This window comes from Dipteris shenzhenensis, chromosome 28 (assembly GCF_047967505.1).
Source record: "Dipteris shenzhenensis isolate YYH24624 ecotype China chromosome 28, Dip_SZ_1.0, whole genome shotgun sequence".
Lineage (NCBI taxonomy): Eukaryota > Viridiplantae > Streptophyta > Polypodiopsida > Gleicheniales > Dipteridaceae > Dipteris > Dipteris shenzhenensis.
This window is the reverse complement of record NC_141623.1, coordinates 23,254,746-23,278,368: the sequence shown is the minus strand read 5'-3', so window position 1 is coordinate 23,278,368 and position 23,623 is coordinate 23,254,746. Positions and strand designations below refer to the sequence as shown.

General features: G+C 44.6%; 1 protein-coding gene across 1 annotated transcript in view; it reads right to left on the bottom strand.

The window, feature by feature from the left end:
• Positions 1-23,623, bottom strand: part of LOC147883341 (histone-lysine N-methyltransferase TRX1-like) — a 129,959-nt gene that overhangs the window by 81,465 nt on the left and 24,871 nt on the right. The window contains exon 4 of the mRNA XM_087399296.1: positions 10,744-10,966. Coding sequence (XP_087255422.1) covers positions 10,744-10,966 — 223 coding nt within the window. The remainder of the gene's footprint in view (positions 1-10,743; positions 10,967-23,623) is intronic.

Sequence of the window (23,623 nt, the reverse complement as noted above, 5' to 3'; positions counted from 1 at the left end):
AGTGGCAGAGACACTTGGTTGGATGATGCCTTTCATATTATGCCACAGTCACTCCTGTACTCTTGGTCGAACAGGAGAATACACATGCCCATTCATGCACGGATTGACAGATTTTATGTAGACGATTGGGCACTTGACAGACGAGGATCTGTATGCATTTCTACTGGGGTTTCTGCCTCACATCATTTTCCAGTGGTGTTCCAGATTCTTGAGCCTCATCGGAGAGGACACTCTGCCAGTACTGAGCAATCTCCCTAAACTTTGGAATGGATTCCGGATGCTTTTTATGCAGAGGAGAGCCTCACGGAGGATATTTTACAGATTTGGGTTTCTCACATACAGGGTGGAGCTGTCCATCCATCTCAGGTAGCTGCAGCCTTATCCGGAATTAGTGACTATTATCATTCAGTCGCTGATTCTAGGAGACGTGAGATTCTCACATGTGAGATTGGTATACGCCAGCAGTTAGCGTCCCTTCAGAGGGAAGAGCAGAAGAGGCCCATAGATGCTTGGATTCAGGAGCGCCTTGCTGCAGCAAGGACGCATTTGCAGACATTGTTGGATCAGAGAGCAGAGTATGCCTTTCATGCACGGGAATCCTTTTGGATTCAGATGGGTGGCAGGGTCAACAAACACTTTTTCTCTACTCATGGGCCCAAACATAGTAGAGATAGTGTTTCACAGCTTGTTGACTCAGACGGGGTGTTACAGTCAGATCCTGATGCTGTCATGCGTGTAGCTTCAAATTTTTTTGCATCCCTTCTTACTGTAGATCCAGGCACACAAGCCATTGATGATGCCAGAGAGGTTATTTGGCAGTGTATCCCTGTATTGGTGAAGGATGAGATGTATGTTTCTCTGAATGCACCTTTCACCAATGCAGAATTCAAGACTGCATTACTTGCCCTTCACAAGGGCAAGTGCCCAGATTTAGATGGACTTACCCCCTCCTTTTTTATTACTTTTTGGGAGCAGATTGGTGATCACATTACATCAGCCCTGCAGGGCGTGTGGGACTCTGGTGAGATGCCGGACTCACTCACAGGTGGTCTCATTCATCTCATCCCAAAGGGCGGTAATAGGAATCTTGTGTCTCAATGGAGACCCATCACTCTTTTGGGCACTTTTTACAAGATTCTGGCGAAAGCCATCAGTCTGCGGCTACAGGTTTTTCTTCCATATTTAATTCATGACACGCAGACAGGGTTTGTGCATGGCAGAAGTATTTGTGATAATATTTTCTCATTTTGGGAGGCCTCAGAATGGGCCATGCAGAGCCGCCAGAGATTGGCCATTCTACTCTTGGACTTTGAGAAAGCTTACGACAGAGTAGACTGGGATTTCTTAGAGGGTACTCTATCTCACTTTGAGAAGTCTCTTTTTCGAAAAAAAAAAAAAGCATCACAAAACTCCTCCTGGCAAAAATGTTTTTGCTTCTGGCACTCAGTATCAGCAAAAAAACAGCACCTGGAGCCTCTTCCTGAAGTCGCCTACCTCAGACATCAATCCTAGGCACAAAAAACCTTCATTTCTGAAATCGCCCTGCTTCTGACCCTCTACCATCATTTTCTTCTGACAGAAATCACATAAAAGAAGTCGCCTCTCTTCCTACAACACTTCCTGACAATTTCCTACTGTCTCCTTCACTGTACCCTACTCCTGGCACTGAATACAGGCATTTCCTATTGACAAACTGGACAAAAATCAGGTCGCCTACCTTTTTCCTCCTGTTCTGACAGAGAATTCAGCCACACATGCAGTCGCCCTGCTTCTCTTCACTTCTGACCGTGGAACTTCCAGAAAAACAACTGTTCTCTGCAATGGAAATGCTCTCTCTGCTCTGTTCTTGCTGTCCTCAACCTTCTCTCAGAAATTTCAGCTTCCTCTCCTCGAAATCTGCTCTCCAGGCTCTGCAACAAGCACCCACGCAGTCTCCTCTGCATCCACAGCTTCACAGCTCTTCAAGCAGCTCTCCCACTCTCTCTGCTTCTGCCCCCCCTTGTCCATCACGCAGCTCTCCTTTTTTAGAAGTCCCCCATGTTAGAAATCAAGAGAGTGAGAGAGCAGGAAGCAAGAGAGCTGAACGTAATGTTTGCAATAGAAGAAGTGTCTATTACAAGAAGTGGGATGGGTTTTGTCTAAGTGACAAAACATTATCCTTCACTAACCATAGTTAGTGAGCTAACTGTGGTTAGGGAGAAAAACCTCTAAATGAGGGAAAAGTGCCCCTAACCTACTTATTACATTACATTGGTCACTGCTGAATTATAATAATAATTCTAACACCCCCCTGCAGTGCCAATGTCATGTACAAGGAAATGATCAATCACCAAAAGGATCTAAGTTCAGGGCACTACGAAATGCCTCAAACTTTTCACGTGGAAGTGGTTTGGTGAAAATGTATGCAACATTGTCATGTGTTGACACATAGATCATACTGATCTCTCCTGCATGCAACTTCTCTCTGACATAGTGATAGTGAACCTCAATGTGCTTCGTGCGAGCATGAAACACAGGATTCTTTGCCACTGCTATAGCACTCTGACTATCACTGAGAATCGGAGAAGGACCCTCCAATGAAAGATGAAGATCAGCAAATAAACGATGCAGCCAAACACATTCAACTGTCGCTGTGAAAGCTGCCCTGTACTCAGCTTCACATGAGATGGTAGCCACTGTAGACTGTTTCTTGCTCAACCAAGAAATGCAAGCATGTCCTAGAAAGAAAAAATTCCCACTGGTGGACTGCCTAGTATCATAGTCTCCAGCCAGTCTCCAGCCCAATCTGAGTCACTGTAAGCATGCATCTGCAAGTCACCCCCCCTGGGAAACATCAAGCCTTCTCCAATATAATGACCTGGCTTTTTGCAGTAATGACAGATGTCCTTTTTTTTCTACTTGTTTGTATCACCCTGTGCCTTATAAGAAGGCTGTCCAGAATCAGCTTTATGCTGATACGTGGGCTGATGGGCATGTGGCTTATGCTGCCCTTTACCCTTGGGCTTGAACTTAGAGAGCATAGCATGCTCGCCAGCCCGGGTTGCCATATTTTGGCATGTTTGTTCCTCCTGCAACAGAAGTCCTACCAACTCGTGAAAGGAGGGAGGATTGCTGCCCCCCCTCAATGACAAATTCAGCGAGGTGTGGAAACCAAGATAGGACTCAGGAAGAGAGTTCAGAGTGGTGGAGATCATCTCTGAATCCGGAATGACTTCATCAATGTTCAGCAATTGTTCCCTAAGATCCTGAAGCTTCGTGAGGTGAGAATTCATGGAATCTCCCTCCTCCATATGTGTATGGGAAAGTTCTCGCTTCAGAAAAGAAACTCTGGCATCGTTTCTTGCTGCAAACATACTCTCCAGTATTACCCAAGCTGCCATAGATGTCTTGCATGACCGAATATGAGGTATAATGAACCTCTTGACAGAAAGAGAAATTACTGAAAGAGCTTGTGCATCTCTAGAGTCCCATCTTTTCTGCTCTGCTGTGGGAGCTCCTAGAGCGGCTGCTCCAATTACCTGTGCTGTATTTGTACTTCTACCCCTACCTCCAGCTGTAGGAGTGACAGGTATAGGTCTTGTATCTAGTCTTTCTTCATCTCCATTGATATAATCCCAAAGATTTCTGCCAACTAAGATATTTCGAACCATGAAACTCCACAAGGAGTAGTTGGTGCCATCCAACTTATCCTCCTATGTGAGAACCCCGAACATCTCATTTGAGTTTTTATGTGCCATTTTTGCCAGATAAACTCAGAAATACAGCAAACTGAACAAGTAAAATCCCTTCCGGGGATGTAAGATGCACAAGTAAATTCTGCAAAGAAAAATATGCCCACAGTGACAAATACTATCACAGCTTGTCAAAGGCTCAAAATGCACCACACTGCTCTGCTCAATGCCCAAAAATCTACACATAGAATCTGCAAAAGGTGGCAAAAGTCTGCAATTTGACTCGTACTGAGTCCAAAACTGTATGCAAACTTCCAAAATGTTCTTTTACCTGCAAAATTGCAACCCAAATGCAAAAGAGGGCAAATGGTCTGAAAGCCCCAAATGTTGCACAAATTGCACTCTGCCTGCAAAAGCCCCGAATTTCTGCAAGAAATTGCACTTGAAAGGGGCAAATCAACTAAAAGCCCCAAATTTCTGCAATTCTCGGCAAAAAAATGCAAAAGCTCCCAAAATGCAAACCAAACAATGGTTCTCTGCGCAAATGCATATCAAAAAACACCTTCCAAAGTCCACCTGCAAAGAAAAACTCTGCACGAAGTACGGGCTCCTCAACTTGTACGGAACTATCAGTACGAATTCCATACAATGTACGGGCTGTGTACGATGACTTGTATGGAGCTCTGTGTACGGACGAAATGTACGGGTGTACGGATTCCTGTACGAACAATCGACGCAGATTTGTACGGAACTATTCGTACAGCGACTGTACGACGGATGTACTAGCGGCGAATGTACGGCTGTACGAAATTGTTCGTACAACTTGTACGGACAGCGGCGCAAAGAGCAGGTACTGACGACGAGCTGTACGGAACAGCCGTTGTTGGTACAGAACAGCCAACGAGCTGTACAGGCCAGCTAGCTATGGCTGTACGGAATGATTCGCAAGTACTTGTACCGGATGTCTACGTATGCTGGTACGGGAGCAGTACGGATGAAGTGACGCAGGAGCTGTACGGACGTGATCTGCGAGCAGGGAGCTTGGAGCAGGGAGAGCTTGCAGGCAAGGAAGCTAGGAGCAGGGTCTTGCTGCTCTGATACCAAATGTTAGAAATCAAGAGAGTGAGAGAGCAGGAAGCAAGAGAGCTGAACGTAATGTTTGCAATAGAAGAAGTGTCTATTACAAGAAGTGGGATGGGTTTTGTCTAAGTGACAAAACCTTATCCTTCAGTAACCGTAGTTAGTGAGCTAACTGTGGTTAGGGGGGAAAACCTCTAAATGAGGGAAAAGTGTCCCTAACCTACTTATTACATTACATTGGTCACTGCTGAATTATAATAATAATTCTAACACCCCATCTCGCCTTCGTTCCAGATTCACGTAGATGGGCTACGTGTGTTTGCATGGCCACATCATGTTCCACAAACTTCCAAAGATCTTGCTTTTTTACCCTTCTCAAATGCACACCAAAAAAACTCCACCCCAAGCACTTGCACATTTATTCATTCACACATGAGCAAGCACGCAAATATATACACAGATCTCAAAACTAATGCCCAAATCATCGACTATGTACACACAATTGCAAGCCACTATATACTCATGACTCGCGACAATCACAAAGAGCACATGTCATCCTATAATAAAACGTTGTCGCACAATGGATACCATGCTCTAGAGTGACTGGTGCACCCACATTGCAACTCATCATCTCCCAAGAGTCCCTCCAAGAGTATCTACATCTCAAGAAAATCTCTACATTAGTGTAGAGATTTTATGAGAGTATCCATAGCTCAAAGCCATCACCAACTAGCTATGTACATAGCTATGCACCTATCCATCAGCATGCAACAAGTGGAAAAGATATTTACAGTTTTTATCCACACACCGTCTCTGAAGAGGCAGTGGTAGCGACCTCGGATCTCGTAGTACACTGGGCACCTGAAAATAAAATGCTCCTCCAACTCAACCTCCTGACAGTCGCACAATATGCATAAGCGATGCTCCCTAAGAATCCCCTCTGCTTTGCCGCTCTCTATGCAGAGGCGGTGTGATGATACCCGAAACTGTCTGATGGAGATCCGTAGTGAGTGAGGCATATGAGGCTCAGTGTACCCCGGTGGTGTGATGAATCCCTCCTCCGAAATACGAAGACAGTAATCTCTGTAGAAACTCAGCTTCACTGGAAGCTCCCTCGGCTCCAACCACGTCCTAAAATTGTGTAGATGCAGGAGATCCTCTCAAATGACCTTGTTGGTGTGGCCCAATCGGGATGGTGGGTGGGAGTACTGGAGGGGCATCTAAACTGTACTGAAAAGGAGGTATCCTATCGATGTAGAGCCCTAGTCTCACAAACCATATGTGAGTCCGTGCATACCAGCATCACTCCTCTGCTGCCAACCTCATGGAGGAATCGAGAGCCAACCATGGCAACCGACTTTCCGTCTAGATCCCTTCCACCTTGCTGTCTTTGCACCAGCCTAGGTGGGCAGCACTCTTAGCTAAGTCTGTAGCTCCTGTGTGCTCCCTTTACCTCTAGTGATGAGGCCTAAGGCAAGCTCCCTGCTGCTCCTTTCCGCTGGTACTTGTGCTGCTCCAAGTGATGATGAACGAGGCCAAGAGCCTCTGCTTTTATAGGCCCCAAAGCCTGCTGCTGGCAGACCCCTTCTTGGCCGACTTTTGTCTGCCCTAAAAACCGACCTGGTTGGCTGCCCCTACCAGCCCAACCAGGGCCCTATATAAGGGTCTTTTCTAGGCCCTTTTTCAGCCTTTGTTCCAGGGATTCAGCCGCCCTGGCCAGCCCATCTCCAGGCCTGATTTGCTGGCTCCAACCAGACCCACCAGCCTCAGCCAATGGCCGACCCAGGTGCTGCTGCTCCCTTCCATGGTTGCGCCACCTGAAGGCTCTGTCACAGGCTGTCCATCTGCACACAGATGCCCTCCACATAGTCGCCTTTGTCTGTGGATGTGCAGTCCCCATATGATCTAACCCAGTGTAGATATGTGATGGTCTGAAAGGCTGCATCTAGCTGGAGTGGAGAAGCACCAAACTCGGCCTGAATGATGTGATGTGGTACAAACGGTTTCCCCCGGATCATCTGTGAGAGCATGAGGATCTGCAGACGCTCCACCCGTGTCCAGACTGGACGGAAAGTCTACAGACGCTCAAGGTGGAGCACGCGAACTCGAGTCTATAGATAACTGGCTGATAGGAGAAGAACCTTGTGGTAAGTTCACAGGACCACACCATTGGTGGGACTCTGGATCTATATCTTTTGTATTGTGTCCATAGTTTTGGACGGAAATATATTTTGGTGGTTTCTCTATCTGGCTGGTTCATTGTCTATTGATGAGTCTGCACATCTAATCCATGTGACGCACATTAAGTAAATAAGTTTGTGATTCCACACCCCACACGCACACTGTGTGAGCTCCTGGGCATTACTATAAGTCTTCTGCTGTGCGTACCCTCTGTTGGGTAATTTCTAACAATTGATTCCGACCTCCATCCAAAGAAAGATGCTATGCAGACACTCAACATTCTGTGAGGAAGGTTAAGTCCCCCTCTGCTTCTCCTTCAAGGGGAAAACAACATCATAGCCTCTCCCCTTTCAGGCATAATAGAAGAAAAAGACTAGCTCAAGCTCGGAGACAAGCTGTTCAAGTTCAACAAATACAAAGGCAAAGATCAGCCCAAAGTTTTGTTGACATGGATATGAGATCTTGACTACTTTTTTGATAGAGATAAATATGAAGAAAAGGCCAAGATCCAATTTGCAGCCTTATATGCAAAATGCTGCTTCTCTCTAGTGCACTGCTATGGCTAGCACGGCAATATTATTTCTCATCAAAGGAGTTCAAAAGAGGCAGGATGGTACAATGGGATTTCCTTCAATGACAAGACAAAAAAGTCTTTGAGTACCTTACCTATTTTGAGATACTTTGCCCAAGCTTTCAATAAAAAGGATTTGGGGGAGCAACAAAGGAAGTTCTATTCGGGGTTAAGGTACACTGTTCAAAATGTGTCACTTTGGAGGACCTCTTTCCATTGTTTGCCAATAGATAAGCCTCATTTCAACTCTCTCTTTTCCATTTTTCAAGCGTGGCTGACATTCCCGTGTTCTGTGGACGGGTTGAAGAAAATCCAAATAAGTATCTTGTGGCCTTCAAGCGCCGTTTTTTTTCTCTCAACTTTCTTATTGAAGATAGATTTGCTTCTTCCTACATTTCTAGAGGGTTTGGCTCAAGTGTGGTATGAGGCCGGCGACGTTCGCCAAAGCAGGCCAAGGTTAACAGTAGCGATGATTGAGTATTTCGGCAAAGAAGAGGAGACGGAGAATGTGTACCTGCAGGTGGCAAACTTGAAGCAATCAGAAGGTGAGACGGCGCGTCAATATGTGGATCGAGCGGCCGTGCTCCTGGACCGTTTAATTGCCACGCAAGAGGACAATGCCAGATTTCGAGCTGGAATGCCCTATTAATGTTGGCACTATAGATTGAGAAGAAGCTACTCTTCTCAAGCAAGCACAACCCAAAGAAGAGAAGTTTCCGAAGAGAATTCAAGAAGAATCTCAATGGACCACCACCTCAAAAGGAATTCCATAGAGTGACATCCTGAAATACCCTATCTCACCAACAAAAGCAAAGGTATTATTCCAAAGGACGATGCTGCAAATGTGGAGAACGTGGCCACAACTTCTGTGAGTGTCCTTACAAGCAAATGGCCAACGCAAATAGCAACAAGAAGGCTTTGAAGAAGACATCGGCAGTCCGCACATGGAGACTCTCCCACAAAAAGATGAGGATTTATCAACCCATAGTCCGCCACAAACTTGGGGTCTGATAAAAGGTCATTTATCCCTTTTCTTGCTTATGATGATGCATGTAACATGCAAGGGTAATCTGATCGTGTAATTCACAACAAGACCTTCTTTAAACCTTTAGCGAGGAATTAGTGTTGTACACCATAGAGAGAGAAAGGAGATGAGGGTATAGAGAGAGTAGAGTCGACAACCGATTGGGTCCCTATACCCACTGAGGGCCCCCTTCCCCAATCAGGGAAGAATTTGCTTTATACTTGGAGAACTGGAAATACAAAGAACACTCTTCGAGAGAGCATGAAAAACACGCTTATGAAGACCTCATTGTGCACACGTATAGCAGACCCAAAGACCTGAGAGGAAACGTCGACCAATACCGAGACCTTAATGCTGTCCACACTGATGATGTAGAACGCTTTTGCAAGGCAAGAGAGAGGCTTGTGCTGTCCACCGGAATGCAGGGTTAGTGTGTGAGTGAGAGAGTCAAAGCTAGGAGTGATAGATCCTATAAGAGAGTTGAGAGGGGCACTTGATTGTGTATCCTTTCCGGATCTCAACACAACCATACACTCGCGGTAGTCAAGCTGGATACAGACTGAAGCTCTGATACCAATGTAACATGCAACGGTAATCTGATCGTGTAATTCACAGCCAGACCTTCTTTAAACCTTTAGCGAGGAATTAGCGAAAGGAGATGAGGGTGGAGAGAGAGTAGACTCGACAAACGATTGGGTCCCTGTACCCACTGAGGGCCCCCTCCCCCAATCAGGGGAGAATTTGCTTTATACTTGGAGAACCGAGAAATACAAAGAACACTCTTTGAGAGAGCACAAAAAAGGATCCCTTTTTTTGCTTATGATGATGCAACACATAATTTTATATCGCATGAGTTGGCACAAAGTGTGGGCATAGCTATTAAAGACAAAGGTGAAGCACAAGAGGCACACAGTGCTTTCAAGTGTCATGAAAAAAAGGTGAACTCAGGGTTCTCGTTTAGGGATATATTGATCCCCTATCCTTTATGATTGCATCGATTCAAGGTGCTAATGTTATACTCCGAATTCCTTGGTTAACCTCGAATTCATTATGCAAGGTTAATCTTGACCATTCAACACAAAGGTAAAGATGTAATCATCGCAGCTGGAGTTTCAAAGAATACTATTCCTATGGTAAGCCATTCACAATCTTCAGTAATTGTTAGATAGCAAAATATGTTCTTTCCTTATTTATGTTACAGGAAAAGGAAGTTTCAACTTGGTCAAGAAAGTTTAACTTTCTTAAACAATTTTCAAATTGTTTCTCATAGAAGTTGCCTAGTCAGTTTCCGCCTAGTCAGTTTCCACCAGAAAGCCTGAAGGCATACGATTGACTTAGTTTCCAAACGTTCTCCACCAAATAGACCTCCATATCGAATTAGTCAAACCTAACAAGATGGGATCTTTAGGCAAGTTCAAGAACTTTCGAAGAAGGGCTTGTCCAACCTAGCATTTTCCCATTTTGCTCTCGTGAGTTGCTCCTTAAGAAAGATGGATCTCTCACGAGGGAGGGAATTTTTGGGCTTGCATGTGTTTGCATATGGGCGAGACCCTGGAAAAATGAGTGGGCAAGGCTAGGGATTGCTAAGTGTGTAAGGAACCCCTAGATATTAGTGCCTTGGGGGTGAATTTATTGATTGGTCCAAAGAGGGGGCAAAGGGCCCTAAGGCTTTAAGTTGGACCATTGGTTGTGTCCCAAAAAGTGCCCCACAAGAGGAGGCAATGGGAGAAAATGAGAAGGGGGATGCCATGTAGCGTTTCCCACGTTTTGGATGAGTTCACGACAAGAAACCTTGTAGAAGTACCTGGGAAGTTCACGGAAGGAAAGGCATCACAAGCTAGTCGTGGAGGCCGGTTTCATTAGATAGTTCACATCACACAAAACTAAATGGATTGCAGGATGTTGTACGGACGGATTTTACTTCCATGAGGAACAGAATGTCCAACATCAAAGGGCTAGTAGCATGATACATTACATGACTTGTATAAGACTCGTATGGATCTAGTCATAGCACTACAATCTTTAATTTTTCTACTCTCAAAGAGAAAACAAGCAAAAAATCCTTACATGAGCAACATGTTCCTAGGGCTCAGTAAACATTTTCACTCCATTTAAAACCATAATGAGACTTTTCTGTTTTGAACTTTGGGACAAAGCATCAAGTAAACCTATCATATATCCACAAGACAAAGTGCAAGCTTACCCAGAATACGCACCCTTAATCTTTGCCCAAACAAGCTCTCCATGTCCAAATTCTCCTTGAATATCCTCTAAGCCAGTAGCTAAGGCTGCCATTTCTTGATAGTCCAACTTTTTTCGTGTCTCCGTCACACAAGTTGTCATTACGTTCCAATTTGTCATTTCCTCCTCAGAGAGATACAGTTTCACCACCTCGTTTGCAACAAGGATATTTTCCTCATCCCCATCATCATATATGACCTATGCACATTTTCAAGTCATCCAACAAATAGCAAAGATTACATAATATCTTCAAAAGAGCCAACTTCCTAAACCACAACTACAAAGACATCAATATCACTTATCCAAAGATATCATTTACCTACAAAATTGGCATGCATGGCCTAGGTATCTTTTTCCCATACCCTCACACGATTGTTGCCAAATAACATATCACAAGATAGATTCTGATTAGTGTAGGCCATCTCTTGGTGGTTCTAGTGATACCCTATAGGCCATAATATGTGCCTTGTTGGCATAAATATAGTCACTTATAGTGTTAGTGCCTTCTAGGCCACATAGGACACTTAGTCCTATGTGACACCTAGGACACTTAGTCCTAGGTCTAGGTACAAGTACTTTGTATGCTTTTTGTAGGCCATCTCTTGGTGGTTCTAGTAATGCCCTATAGGCCATGGTATGTGCCTTGCAGGCATAAATATAGGCACTTATAGTGTTAGTGCCTTTTAGGCCACATAGGACAGTTAGTCCTATGTGACACCTAGGACACTTAGTCCTAGGTCTAGGTACAAGTACTTTGTATGCTTCATTTTTCTATCTATCCTAGTTGACGTGACGGCTAAGACTCGTGCAACTCTTTGCTACCTGCACTCTCTCTTTCATTTGATCCTACAATAGTATCAGAGCTAGGCTCGACTCGTCTTCCTACCCCCGGACTCCCTGCTGTACCTGTCCGAACTGGGTTCCGTACCTGCATCGTACATATCCGTACATGCCATTGTACTTGCGCAGTACAACTCCCGTATCTATGCCACCATACGTTGGACTCCATACACAGTACTTGTTACATACCTGTGCCGTATTTGTTTGTTCTATACTAGAGCCACTGTACCTACGTCGTCGTACAGATCAGTACCTGCATCACCGTACTGCCCGTACAAACCATCGTACTACACTACGTGCATCTTCCGTACCTTTTTCGTACCTGCACGTGAGAGCCTCCGTACAACTGCCATACTTCATGGTTCCGTACAACGTACATTGCACTTCTTCCATACGACCGTACAGCCGTACAGCCGTACACCGTACATCGTATGGTGTACTTGATCCGTACAGTCACTGTACATTGTACTTGAGCTGTCCGTACAGCTAGTACTTCTTTCGAGATCTCCGTACAGGTTTTGCACGTACAAGGTCATATTCAGGACATTGGTAATTTTTTGGGCTTCCAGTTCTTTTCACCTTCTTTGGTTGCAATTTCTTGCAAGAACATTGGGACTTTGGAGTTTGGTCTGCAATCTCTTGTTTGTTTGCAGTACATTGGGTCAGATTGCAGGACATTGAGTCACTTTTGCAGGACATTGAGTCAGATTATCATACGTTGGGTCACATTTGCAAAAATTTCAGCAAATTTTGGGGCTTTTCTGCATTTGCCCTCTTTTTGGCCTATTTGCCCTCATTAAATTTGGGGCTTTTGCCAGATTTGCTGTTTTTGCAGTGAACATTGCCTGCCACAGTCACATTTGGGTCAAATCTGCATTTGCCCTTTGATTTGGGTTGGAAATTTGCAGATATTTGCTGTCATTTTTGGACAGCCAACTCTTTGCAGTGATAGCCTTGAGGCTTTTGGGTTTTCAGGTCTCTTTTAGGGTATCACATTTGCTATGGCTGGGAACAATCAAGATCTATTTCGCATTCTTCGTGAAGATGATAAGTTGGATGGCACCAACTATCCGATGTGGTCTTATCTCATAAAACATATTCTTGTTGCAAAGCATCTGTGGAATATTGTTTCTGGGGTTGATCTGAGGCCAGCCAATGCTACAATGGTTGCCTCTACTGCTGGTCCCTCTGCAGGGGGTACTCCTCCTGATGGCTCATCCTCTAGCACTCTTGCTACTGCTCTTCCAACTCAGGAACAGTCAAGATGGGATGCAAGAGATCCAAATGCACATTCATGTATTGCTTTATCTGGTCTTGCAGGACAGCAAAGGATGCTTGGGATAAATTGGCTTCTCTCTATCAGATTCGCAATGAAGCTCGTGTTGCATATTTGAGAAGGCAATTACAGAAGTCAGTATGAATGAAGGTGACTCTATGGATGCATACCTGACAAAGGTCAAGGACCTCATGGAACAACTTGCCAACATTGATGAGGTGGTGCTAACTTCACAGCTTGTCAGTACCACATTGAATGGACTGCCAGATACATATCAAGGGTTTGCTACATCCCTTCGATTAGTGGCCATGGGTAATCCAAACCACTATTCTTTTGATCAGCTAGTTACTTTGCTTTTGCAGGAAGAGCAAAGTCGAGCTAATAGACAAGCCATTATTCCTGATCATGCATTTGCTTCACAGCAAACAGGAAGAGGCAAGGCTTCCAAGCCTATGGGCAAGCCTAAATCTGCGCATAGCAGCTGTAATTCCTCCCATGCATCTAAAAATACAGCAGATAAGTCAAAGAAGAAAAGATGCAACTATTGTCACAAGCCTGGACATGACATTTCAGAATGCAGGAAGCGCATTGCTTCGGAGAAAGACAAAGCAGGATTGACAGTTAATGCCTCACATGCTATTGAATCCCATGAGCCAGCAAATGCTTCACATGCACATGCTCTTCAGGATGATTGGGCATGGGCTGTCCATTGCTCATTTGATCCCTCCAAAGCTGATGCACTCTTTACTGCTAATGACGCTTAGTCTTGGTATTTTGATAGTGGTGCCTCCAAGCACGTCACATCTTGCAAAGAGTTGTTTCATTCTTTAGCAGATGCACCTCGAGGGGGGACTGTCACATGTGCTAATAATGCTTCATATGATGTAAAAGGAATTGGAGATGTGCAGCTCACATCTATTTCAAGTCATCCTGTCACTTTGACAAATGTTCTCTTTGTGCCTGGAATTGAAGTCAACTTGATCTCAATTTCAGCAATTGCTACTTCAAGTTTCAGAGTGATTTTTGATGGCTACAGATGCATAGTTTATGATCTTCGTGATGACAATGCCATAGTTTTCACTGGCACTTTGCAAAAGGGGCTTTATCACCTCGATCATCACTCAGCTGCACTTTCTATTGAAGCATTTGCTATTTCAGATTCACAGCTTGCTGAAACTCATCTTTGGCATGAGAGAATGGGTCATCTCAATTATAGAGCTCTTGCAAAGCTACATTCACAGCAGATGGCAAATGATGTACCTCAAACTCACAAAGTTTCCAAACATGTGTGTGAGGGTTGTCTTTTGGGTAAGATGCATCGGTTTCCTTTTCAGAAGAATTGTCCAAAACTCTCACAAAGGAAATTGCAGCTAGTGCACAGTGATGTCTGTGGCCCAATGAGGACAAATGCCATTGGGGGATACAAATATTTTATGACTCTCATTGATGATTTCACAAGATATTGCTGGATATATCCTTTAAAAGCCAAATCTGAAGTTTTCTCATGCTTTCAGCGGTGGCTGAATATGGTTGAGAATGAATCAGGATGCAAGCTTGTCACCCTCAACACAGATAGGGGGGGAGAGTATATGTCAAAGGAGTTTGATGCATTTCTGTCTTCACGAGGCATTATTCACTCATGCACTACTGCTTACACTCCTCAGCAGAATCCTATTTTTGAAAGGAAAAACAGGTCCACAATGGAGATGGCCAGATGCATGCTTAAGGCCAAGTCTTTGCCCAATAAATTTTGGCTTGATGCAGTGATGTGTGCCAACTATGTGCTGAATAGATCACCTACACGGGCATTGAATACTGTTACACCTTATGAAGCATGGAAAGGCAGGAAGCCTCCACTTTCACACATGAGAGTTTTTGGGTCTCTTGCATGTGTTCATGTACCATCTCAGCTGAGACATAAGCTTGATGACAAGGCAATCAAATGCATATTTATTGGTTACAGCCAGGAGAGCAGAGGGTATCAATTATACCAACCAAATACTGGGAAGATTATTGTCAGTAGAGATGTAATCTTTGCTGAACATTCAACTTCTCCTCTTGTGGACTGCAAAGCTAAGCCAGATGTTGACATGTTTGATGCCTTTGACTCTTGGTTACCTCTGCCGTCATCAAAGGAAGATTTTGACCAGCAACATGAGCCTCCTGCAGGCCCTTCAACAAGCAATCATCAGCCAGTACCCCATGCTGATTTGCAGGTTTCTCTTCCAGCACAAAATGATCCCACTACTCATGATGCAGTGATTGAAGAAAGAGCTGTCAATAGACAGCAAAGGCAAGTTCCCAGATGGCTTCTTGATACATTGAGGGACAGCAAACAAGATCAGCCTTTTGCTGCGCGGACAAGATCAGGGAATAGACAAATGCATGGTCACTTTCTTGAGTTTGCACTCCTTGCTACAGCTTGCAATGAAGAGCCTTTGTGCCATAAAGATGCCTTTGACAGCAAAGAGTGCATGGATGCAATGAGAGCTGAGTTACAATCCATTGCCAAAAATGACACATGGGAATTAGTAGATCTCCCTCCCGGCAAGCATGCCATTGGTACCCGGTGGGTCTACAAATTAAAAATAAAATCTGATGGCAGTATAGATCGCCACAAAGCCCGTCTTGTTGCAAAAGGGTATGCCCAACAACAAGGCATTGACTTTGAGGAGACCTTTGCTCCCACATCAAGGATTACTACCATTAGATGTGTCATTGCCATTGCAGCCCATCATCATTGGCAAGTGCACCAGCTTGACATCAAAACTGCTTTTCTTCATGGGGATCTGCACGAAGAAGTCTATGTCACACAACCTCCTGACTTTGAAGTTGTTAATTCTGAAAACAAGGTATGCCAGCTTAGAAAAGCCCTTTATGGTTTGAAGCAGGCACCCAGGGCATGGTATGCCAAAATTCATGCACACTTACTATCTCTTGGTTTTCAAAATAGCCCCACAGAACCCACTCTTTATGTCCGTGGGAGTGGATCTGATTTTTTAGTGCTGATTTTATATGTGGATGATATGCTCATCACGGCCCAGATACTCAGCATATTGCAGCTTTCAAGGCTGATTTGCAGCAGGTTTTTGAAATGTCAGACATGGGACAGCTCCACTATTATTTGGGCATTCAGTTTGCTCATGTTGAGGGGGGTATCATGATGTCACAGTCCAAGTATATTGGACAGCTCCTTGATCGTTTTCAGTTCGATGATTGCAAGCCAATCTCTACTCCAGTGGACCCTGGCTTCAAATTCTCAGCTCATGATGGGAGCCCACCATGTGATATCAATCTTTATCAGCAGGCTGTTGAATGCCTTATTTATTTATGTCACACCAGACCTGACTTACAGTATGCAGTATCTCAGCTCAGCAAATTCATGCACATGCCCAATTCACAACATTGGCAGGCAGTGAAGAGAGTCTTCAGATATCTCAGAGGCACTCAGGATTTAGCCCTCTTCTATGGTGAGCAGGGTTCACTTACCATGCATGCTTACACGGATAGTGACTGGGCACGATGTTCCGACACCAGAGTGTCACATACCGGCAATTGTTTTTTGCTTGGCAATTCATGTATCTCTTGGCTTAGCAAGAAGCAACCAACAGTTGCCACATCTAGCTGTGAGGCTGAGTACAGGGCAGCTTTCACCGCTACAGTAGAGTGTGTTTGGCTTCGACAGTTACTTACAGATCTTGGTATTCACCAGACATCCTCCACTATGGTCTACACTGACAGCCAGAGTGCTTTGGCCATTGCGCGTAACCCAGTGTTTCATGCGCGTACCAAGCATATTGAAGTTCACTATCATTATGTTCGGGAGTGGTTGTTAGCAGGAGACATAGAGTTGTCCTATCTTCCCACAAGGGACAACATAGTAGATATGTTTACAAAGGCACTTCCTCGTCCCAAGTTCGAAGTCTTCCAACAGGCTTTACACTTGGTTCCCTTTGTTACATGATCTGTCATCCCTTGTACATTCATAGGTGGCTATATCCTTTTGGATGAACATGTACCACCATGATCAAAAAATACCAAGTATTATGAGACGTTTCCAGAATACTTCAGCCCATCCCATGGAGGGGGGTTTGTAGGCCATCTCTTGGTGGTTCTAGTGATGCACTATAGGCCATGGTATGTGCCTTGTAGGCATAAATATAGGCGCTTATAGTGTTAGTGCCTTTTAGGCCACATAGGACACTTAGTCCTATGTGACACCTAGGACACTTAGTCCTAGGTCTTGGTACAAGTACTTTGTATGACACCTAGGACACTTAGTCCTAGGTCTTGGTACAAGTACTTTGTATGCTTCATTTTTCTATCTATTCTAGTTGACGTGACAGCTAAGACTCGTGCGACTCTTTGCTACCAGCACTCTCTCTTTCATTCGATCCTACAATTAATTAAGTAACATTAACAGGTCCATTATGTTGGGTACTTGCTAATGAAAAGTTTTCACGACTGTCCACAAGTGGTGCAGCCTCGTACCTCAAAGTCCTGTTCAACTATAATCCAAGACTTGGGGCTTAAAGAAAATGGTAAGGGCTGTTCTTTCTTTGCCACCACATGCACAATAATATCACAAAAGCTTGAATACCAAAAGCTATGAAGGAAGGGTAACAAGTAGTGAAAATGCAAATATGAAATTCAATTACTGCAACAAGCAAACAAGCAAACAAGCAAGCAGCAAATAAAATGTTTAATATTTCAGTTGTGTCTAGCCGTAAAGGAAAATGATCAAATTACACACATCAAGAATCGCTAGTGTCCACTCTAAATTTAGCTTTAGTATTGTTAGAAAATACCCAACAGAGGGTACGCACAGCGGAAGACTTATAGTAATGCCCAGGAGCTCACACAGTGTGCGGTGTGGGTGTGGAATCACAAACTTCTTTACTTATGTGCATAAAATAGGTGTGCAGACTCATCAATAGACAGTGAACCAGCAGATAGAGAAACCACCAAAATATATATTTCCGTCCAAAACTATGGACACAATACAAAATAGATAGATCCACAGTCCCACCAATGGTGTGGTCCTCTGATCTTACCACAAGGTCCGTCTCCTATCTGCTGGCTATCTCTAGACTCGAGTCCGCATGCTTCACCTCAAGCGTCTTTAGACTTTCCGTCCAGTGTGTTCTTCTCCACCTTACTGCCTGTGAATCAGCCTAGGTGGGCAGCCCCTGCCAAGCTTTGTCTGCAGCACAGAGGCCCCTGTTCCACTGCTCCAACCTGCTTGTGAATGACTGCTCCAGAAGGTATGATGATCTCAGCACCTTGCTGCCCTAGAAGACAGCCAAGGTCCAGCCCCTTCCTGGCTAAGTCTGCAGCACTTGTTGCACTCTCTCACCTCCTGTAGATAGGCCCAGAGAGTAGGCTCCCTGCTGCTCCTTTCTGCCCTGGAACTGCTGGCTATGCTGGATGCTAAAATGAGGCAAGAGCCTCTCCTTTTATAGGCCTAGGGCCTTGCTGAAAAAACCGACCAGTCTGCCCTGACTGGGCCGAGTGGACAGACTAGGTTGGCTGGCCCAACCGACCTGGTTGTCTCAGCCCAACCAGCCCTATATAAGGGCCCTAGCCAGGCCCTTTTGGGCTGCTGCTAGGCTCCCCTTTTCTGCTGCTGGAGACCCTGCTGCAGGCTGTATACCTGCCCATAGACCCCCACTATACTGCGCCTTGCTGCAGCCCTTTGCCGGCGCCTTGTCCTGGCCGTACCTCTTCCGTACACTGTGAGAGGGGGAAGAGAGAAGGAAGGGAGCAAGAGAGTGAGAGTGAGAGAGACACAATAGTGCGGGTGTGAAGTGATGAGTGAGCCACACCACAAACTCACTTAAGTTTTATTAGGATTAGGTTTACCCTATGACTGTCTTAAGACAGTCATAGGTGTCCTAACTTTAATTCTTTAATATAAGGGTAGGCAATGTGCCTTTACCCCAACAACAGGGTAGGCAATGTGCCTTTACCCCAACAACCTCCCACCTAAAGGCCAATGTGCCTAAAGGGGAGAAAAGAATAAAAATTACAGCAATATACAGTTACTGTATACAAGACCATAAAGTAAGAATGGTCTCATCCTAATCCCATGATGTGGCGGCAATGTGCAAACCGCTCTGTAGGCAAGCTCTTAGTGAGCAAATCTGCAGGATTATCATCAGTATGTACTTTCACAAGCTCAAGACGCTTGTCTTCCAGTACCTCCCTGATGAAATGATATTTCACTTCTATGTGCTTGGTCTTCTGATGAAAGACCGGATTCTTTGCCAACATGATAGCACTCTAACTATCACAATGCAAAACTGGCATATCTCCTGTAATGCCCAAATCTCCCACCAGCCGAGTAAGCCATATTGCTTCCTTGCAGGCCTCAGTGGCTGCAACATATTCAGCTTCAGTGGTTGACAGTGCAACGCATTTCTGCAACCGAGACACCCATGATATAGCACCTCCTGCAAATGTAAAAATATAACCGGTAGTAGACTTCCGATTATCTGCATTCCCTGCATAGTCTGAATCTGTAAAACCATGCACCAATGCATCCTGCCTACCATAGCATATGCACAAGTCTTTGGTACCTTTGAGATACCTCAAGACACCTTTCACTGCTTCCCAATGCCGCTTGCCTGGATTTGCCATATACCTGCTGATGACTCCCACCGCAAAAGCAATATCCGGACGAGTGGCAACCATGGCATACATCAAAGATCCAACTGCAGATGCATACGGAACCTTGGCCATTTCAGCCTTATCATCATGTGATCTGGGGCTGTCCTTACTGCTGAGTTTTAAATGTGGAGGCAACGGGGTACTAATGGACTTCCCCCCCTCCATTTTAAACCTCTGCAGTACTTTGTCAATATACTCTTTCTGTGACAGAAATAAAAGTCCCTTGGACCTGTCACGAGTAATACGCATGCCAAGAATATGATTTGCATCACCCAAGTCTTTCATGTCAAAAGACTTATGCAGTTGTTTCTTCAAAGAACTAATCTCATGCTGAGATTTACTGGCAATAAGCATGTCATCCACATATAGAATGAGTAGCATCAAACTGCCATCCTTTGCCCGTTTGGTGTACAAGCAATGATCGGTCTCACACCTATGATACCCTTGGGACTGCATGAATGCATCAAACTTCTTGTACCATTCTCTTGGCGCCTGCTTGAGTCCATACAAGCTCCTTTTGAGCTTACACACAAGCTGCTCTTTCCCTTTAACAGCATATCCCTCTGGCTGACTCATATAGATCTCATCATGGAGATCTCCGTGAAGAAAAGCTGTCTTCACATCCATCTGACATAAATCCATATCAGTATGAGCAACAAGAGCCAACACTGCTCTCAAAGTAGTCATTTTGACTACAGGGGAAAAGATCTCATCAAAGTCAATGCCCTTCTCCTGCTTAAATCCCTTGGCAACCAATCTGGCCTTATACCTCAGTAAAGCATTTGAATCCACTTTGACTTTGTAAACCCATTTACATGGCAAAACTTTTCTGCCTGCAGGTAACTGCACCAAGTCCCATGTATCATTCTGAAGTAGAGAGTCCATTTCTGACTGCATGGCTTTCTCCCACTTCTTTTTCTCTGTTCTTCCCATAGCTTCCTTGAAGCTGGAAGGCTCACCACAATCTGTCAGCATGATAAAATCAGCCACATTATTGGCTCCTGGAACAAACCTGGCAGGAGGCCGTTGTGCACGGGTGCTCCTCCTCACAAAATGTTCCGGATTAGGCTGCTGTCCAGCCTGTTCTTCATGCATGACAGGTGGCTGTACCACCATATCTGGCTGTTCTACAGCCCCATCTGTTGGCACATCCAGTGGTGCATCATTGGCAAAATTATCTGGCTGATTTTCAGCCTGTATACCCTCTTGAACAGGGTGATTTGCAGCAGGCTGCTGCTGCATATAAATGGGCATTCTTTGCTGTCCAACATCATCATAAATAACCCTCCTGTATTCCACAGGTTGCACGGGTTCCTTGTGTACACTATCTTCTTTAAAGATGACATCATTGCTGCGTATAATTTTCCGTTTAACGGGATCCCATAATCTGTACCCCATTTCACCTTCATCACCATATCCCATAAAGATGCATCTGATAGACTTTGGATCCAGCTTGGTGCGTAGATCTTTGCGTACATGAGCAAAGCACTCGCAGCCAAATACCCGTAAGTGCTTATATGAAGGTGGCTTGCCAGACCACACCTCCTCTGGCACTTTCAACTCCAAAGCCTTATTTGGTGACCTGTTAATAATGTGAATTGCTGTTTGCACGGCTTCTGCCCAAAAGCCATGGGGTAATGCAGCATAAGACAACATACATCGAACCTTCTCCTGAACAGTTCGATTCATCCGCTCACTTGCACCATTTTGAGATGCATTATGAGGGGCTGTGAGTTCCTGTTTGATGCCCTTAGCTTGACAAAATTGCACAAAAGCATGTGACACATACTCACCCCCATTATCGGATCTGAGGCATTTCAGCCTACGACCTGTCCGATTCTCCATCTGAGCGACAAATTTCTTGAAAGCATTGAGGGCATCTCCCTTATGCTTCAAGAAATAGACCCACACCTTACGTGTGGCATCATCAATGAAAGTAATAAAATATTTGGCACCCCCTAGTGATAACTGTGGCATCTCACACAAATCAGTGTGCACTAGATCAAGTGGTGCTCTATTCTGGGGAGTTCTCCTCTTATGAGGAGTCACAGAATGCTTGCCAAAAATACAATGATCACAAGTAGGCAAATCTGAAAAAGAGAGAGGCGGCAGATAACCCAAACGTGACAGTTCTTGCATTCCCTTAACAGACATGTGTCCCAACCGGCTATGCCACAATGAAACCTTTGGCAGCTCGGTTATGGCAACAACATGATTACCCACACTGGAAACATAAAGAGGGTACAAGGTATCACTCTTAAAACCCTCAGCCACTACAGTATGGCCATCAGTAATCACCCATTTGGAATCTCCAAATGTGGTGTGGTAACCACTGTCATCCAATAAGCCAGTGCTAATCAGATTTTTCTTGATTTGCGGCACATGGCGAACACCATCAAGCATAAATGACTGTCCATCAGAAAGTACTATCTGTATACTGCCAACCCCTGCAATCTGACATGCATAGTTGTTCCCAAGATGAACAACTCCATGAGTACCTGTGTAGGAAGTAAACCACTCCCTATGAGGTGTAACATGAAAAGAGGCACCTGAATCCAAGAGCCAGGTGTGCATGTCATGGCCATCAATAACCAAAGCATGTGCTATTACAGCAGAAGAGCATAAAACATCATGTATGTCACTGTCACTGTCCTCTGCTGCAACATTCACTGCATCCAATTCAACTATCTTGGCCTTGCCTTTGCCTTTGCTTGCATTTCCTGCATCTTGTGTTTCAGCCTTCTTGGCTTTCTGATCCCGTATGAACTTGAAGCACTTCGACTTCACATGTCCCTTCTTGCCACAATAAAAGCATTCAATGTCCTTTTTGCCACGGGACTGACTGCGGGATTTGGACTTACTAGCAGATCTCCCCTTCTGCTGAGTCCTGCCTCTATCCTGTACCTGCAAAGCATTTGAAGACTTGCTGCCCGCATTATTCTTCCTGCTCATCTCCTCCATAAGGAGAGAGCTCTCTACATCAGCATAAATAAGAGTGGCATTTGAGTTTGACAGGGTGGTCTTGAAAGTGTCCCAACTCTCAGGAAGAGTACACAACAAGAAAGTAGCCTTGAACTCCTCATCAAGATTCAACCCCTGTGCAATCAGCTGTGTAAAGATAGCATTGAACTCACTCAAGTGTGAGGTCATAGCTGTACCTTCCTTCATGCGAAGATCGACCAGCTTCTTCAGCCAATAAACCTTACTGGCTGAGCTCTTTTGGGCATACAATTCCTCTAGTCTCTGCCATAGACCATAAGAGGTCTTTTCAGCCTGTACATTGAACACAAGAGTGTCTGAAATAGTGAGCATAATAGCTGCCCTCGCAGACAAATCAAGCTCTTCCCAATCATCAGCTGCCATGTCAGATGGCTTGACACCCTTTACCCTTATGGGCTTAGCAATCTTCTTTAACAGAAGAACATTTAAGCACTGTTCTGCCCATAATGCATAGTTATGTGCTCCTTCCAGTTTCTTAATGTTAAGAATTGAAGAATCACCTCCTCCTGATGCCATATCAGATGAGGAAAGTACCTGACTCCCTGGAAGTAAAAAAAACTGAATAAAAAGTTCTGATTTCTCAGAAAAGCCTGCTCTATTCAAGAGCCAGAAGCACTCTCAAAGGTGCTGTTTTGACTGTCAGTAAAATCTGCAGCAAAACAGTAAATGTCCCTGCAAATACTGTACCTTCTGACAAACTGTTCTGAGCTCAAAGAAGGCATAAAAACAGTGATTTCAGACTGCTGCTGCTGCTCAACAAGAGCTTAACAGTGCATACTTATCTGACAAAACCATTTCAGACTGCTGTAAACACTGCTGTACTGACTGTACTGATCACTTCTCCCACCTCAGATGAGGTATGTCACTGACTCAAATTGCAGAAATCACTTGACAAACACCCAAAAAAAAAAAATAAATGACCCTTCAGCCTGTCACAAAACCTGCAACAGGAAATGGGATAAATCCCAAGCAATCACCCTTATACCAAGGGGAGAAAATGCATCTGAAGATCTCTGTTGGTAACCCAAGTGTTGTCAAACAAAGTCTGGGCAAAAGCCCCTTGATCTGAC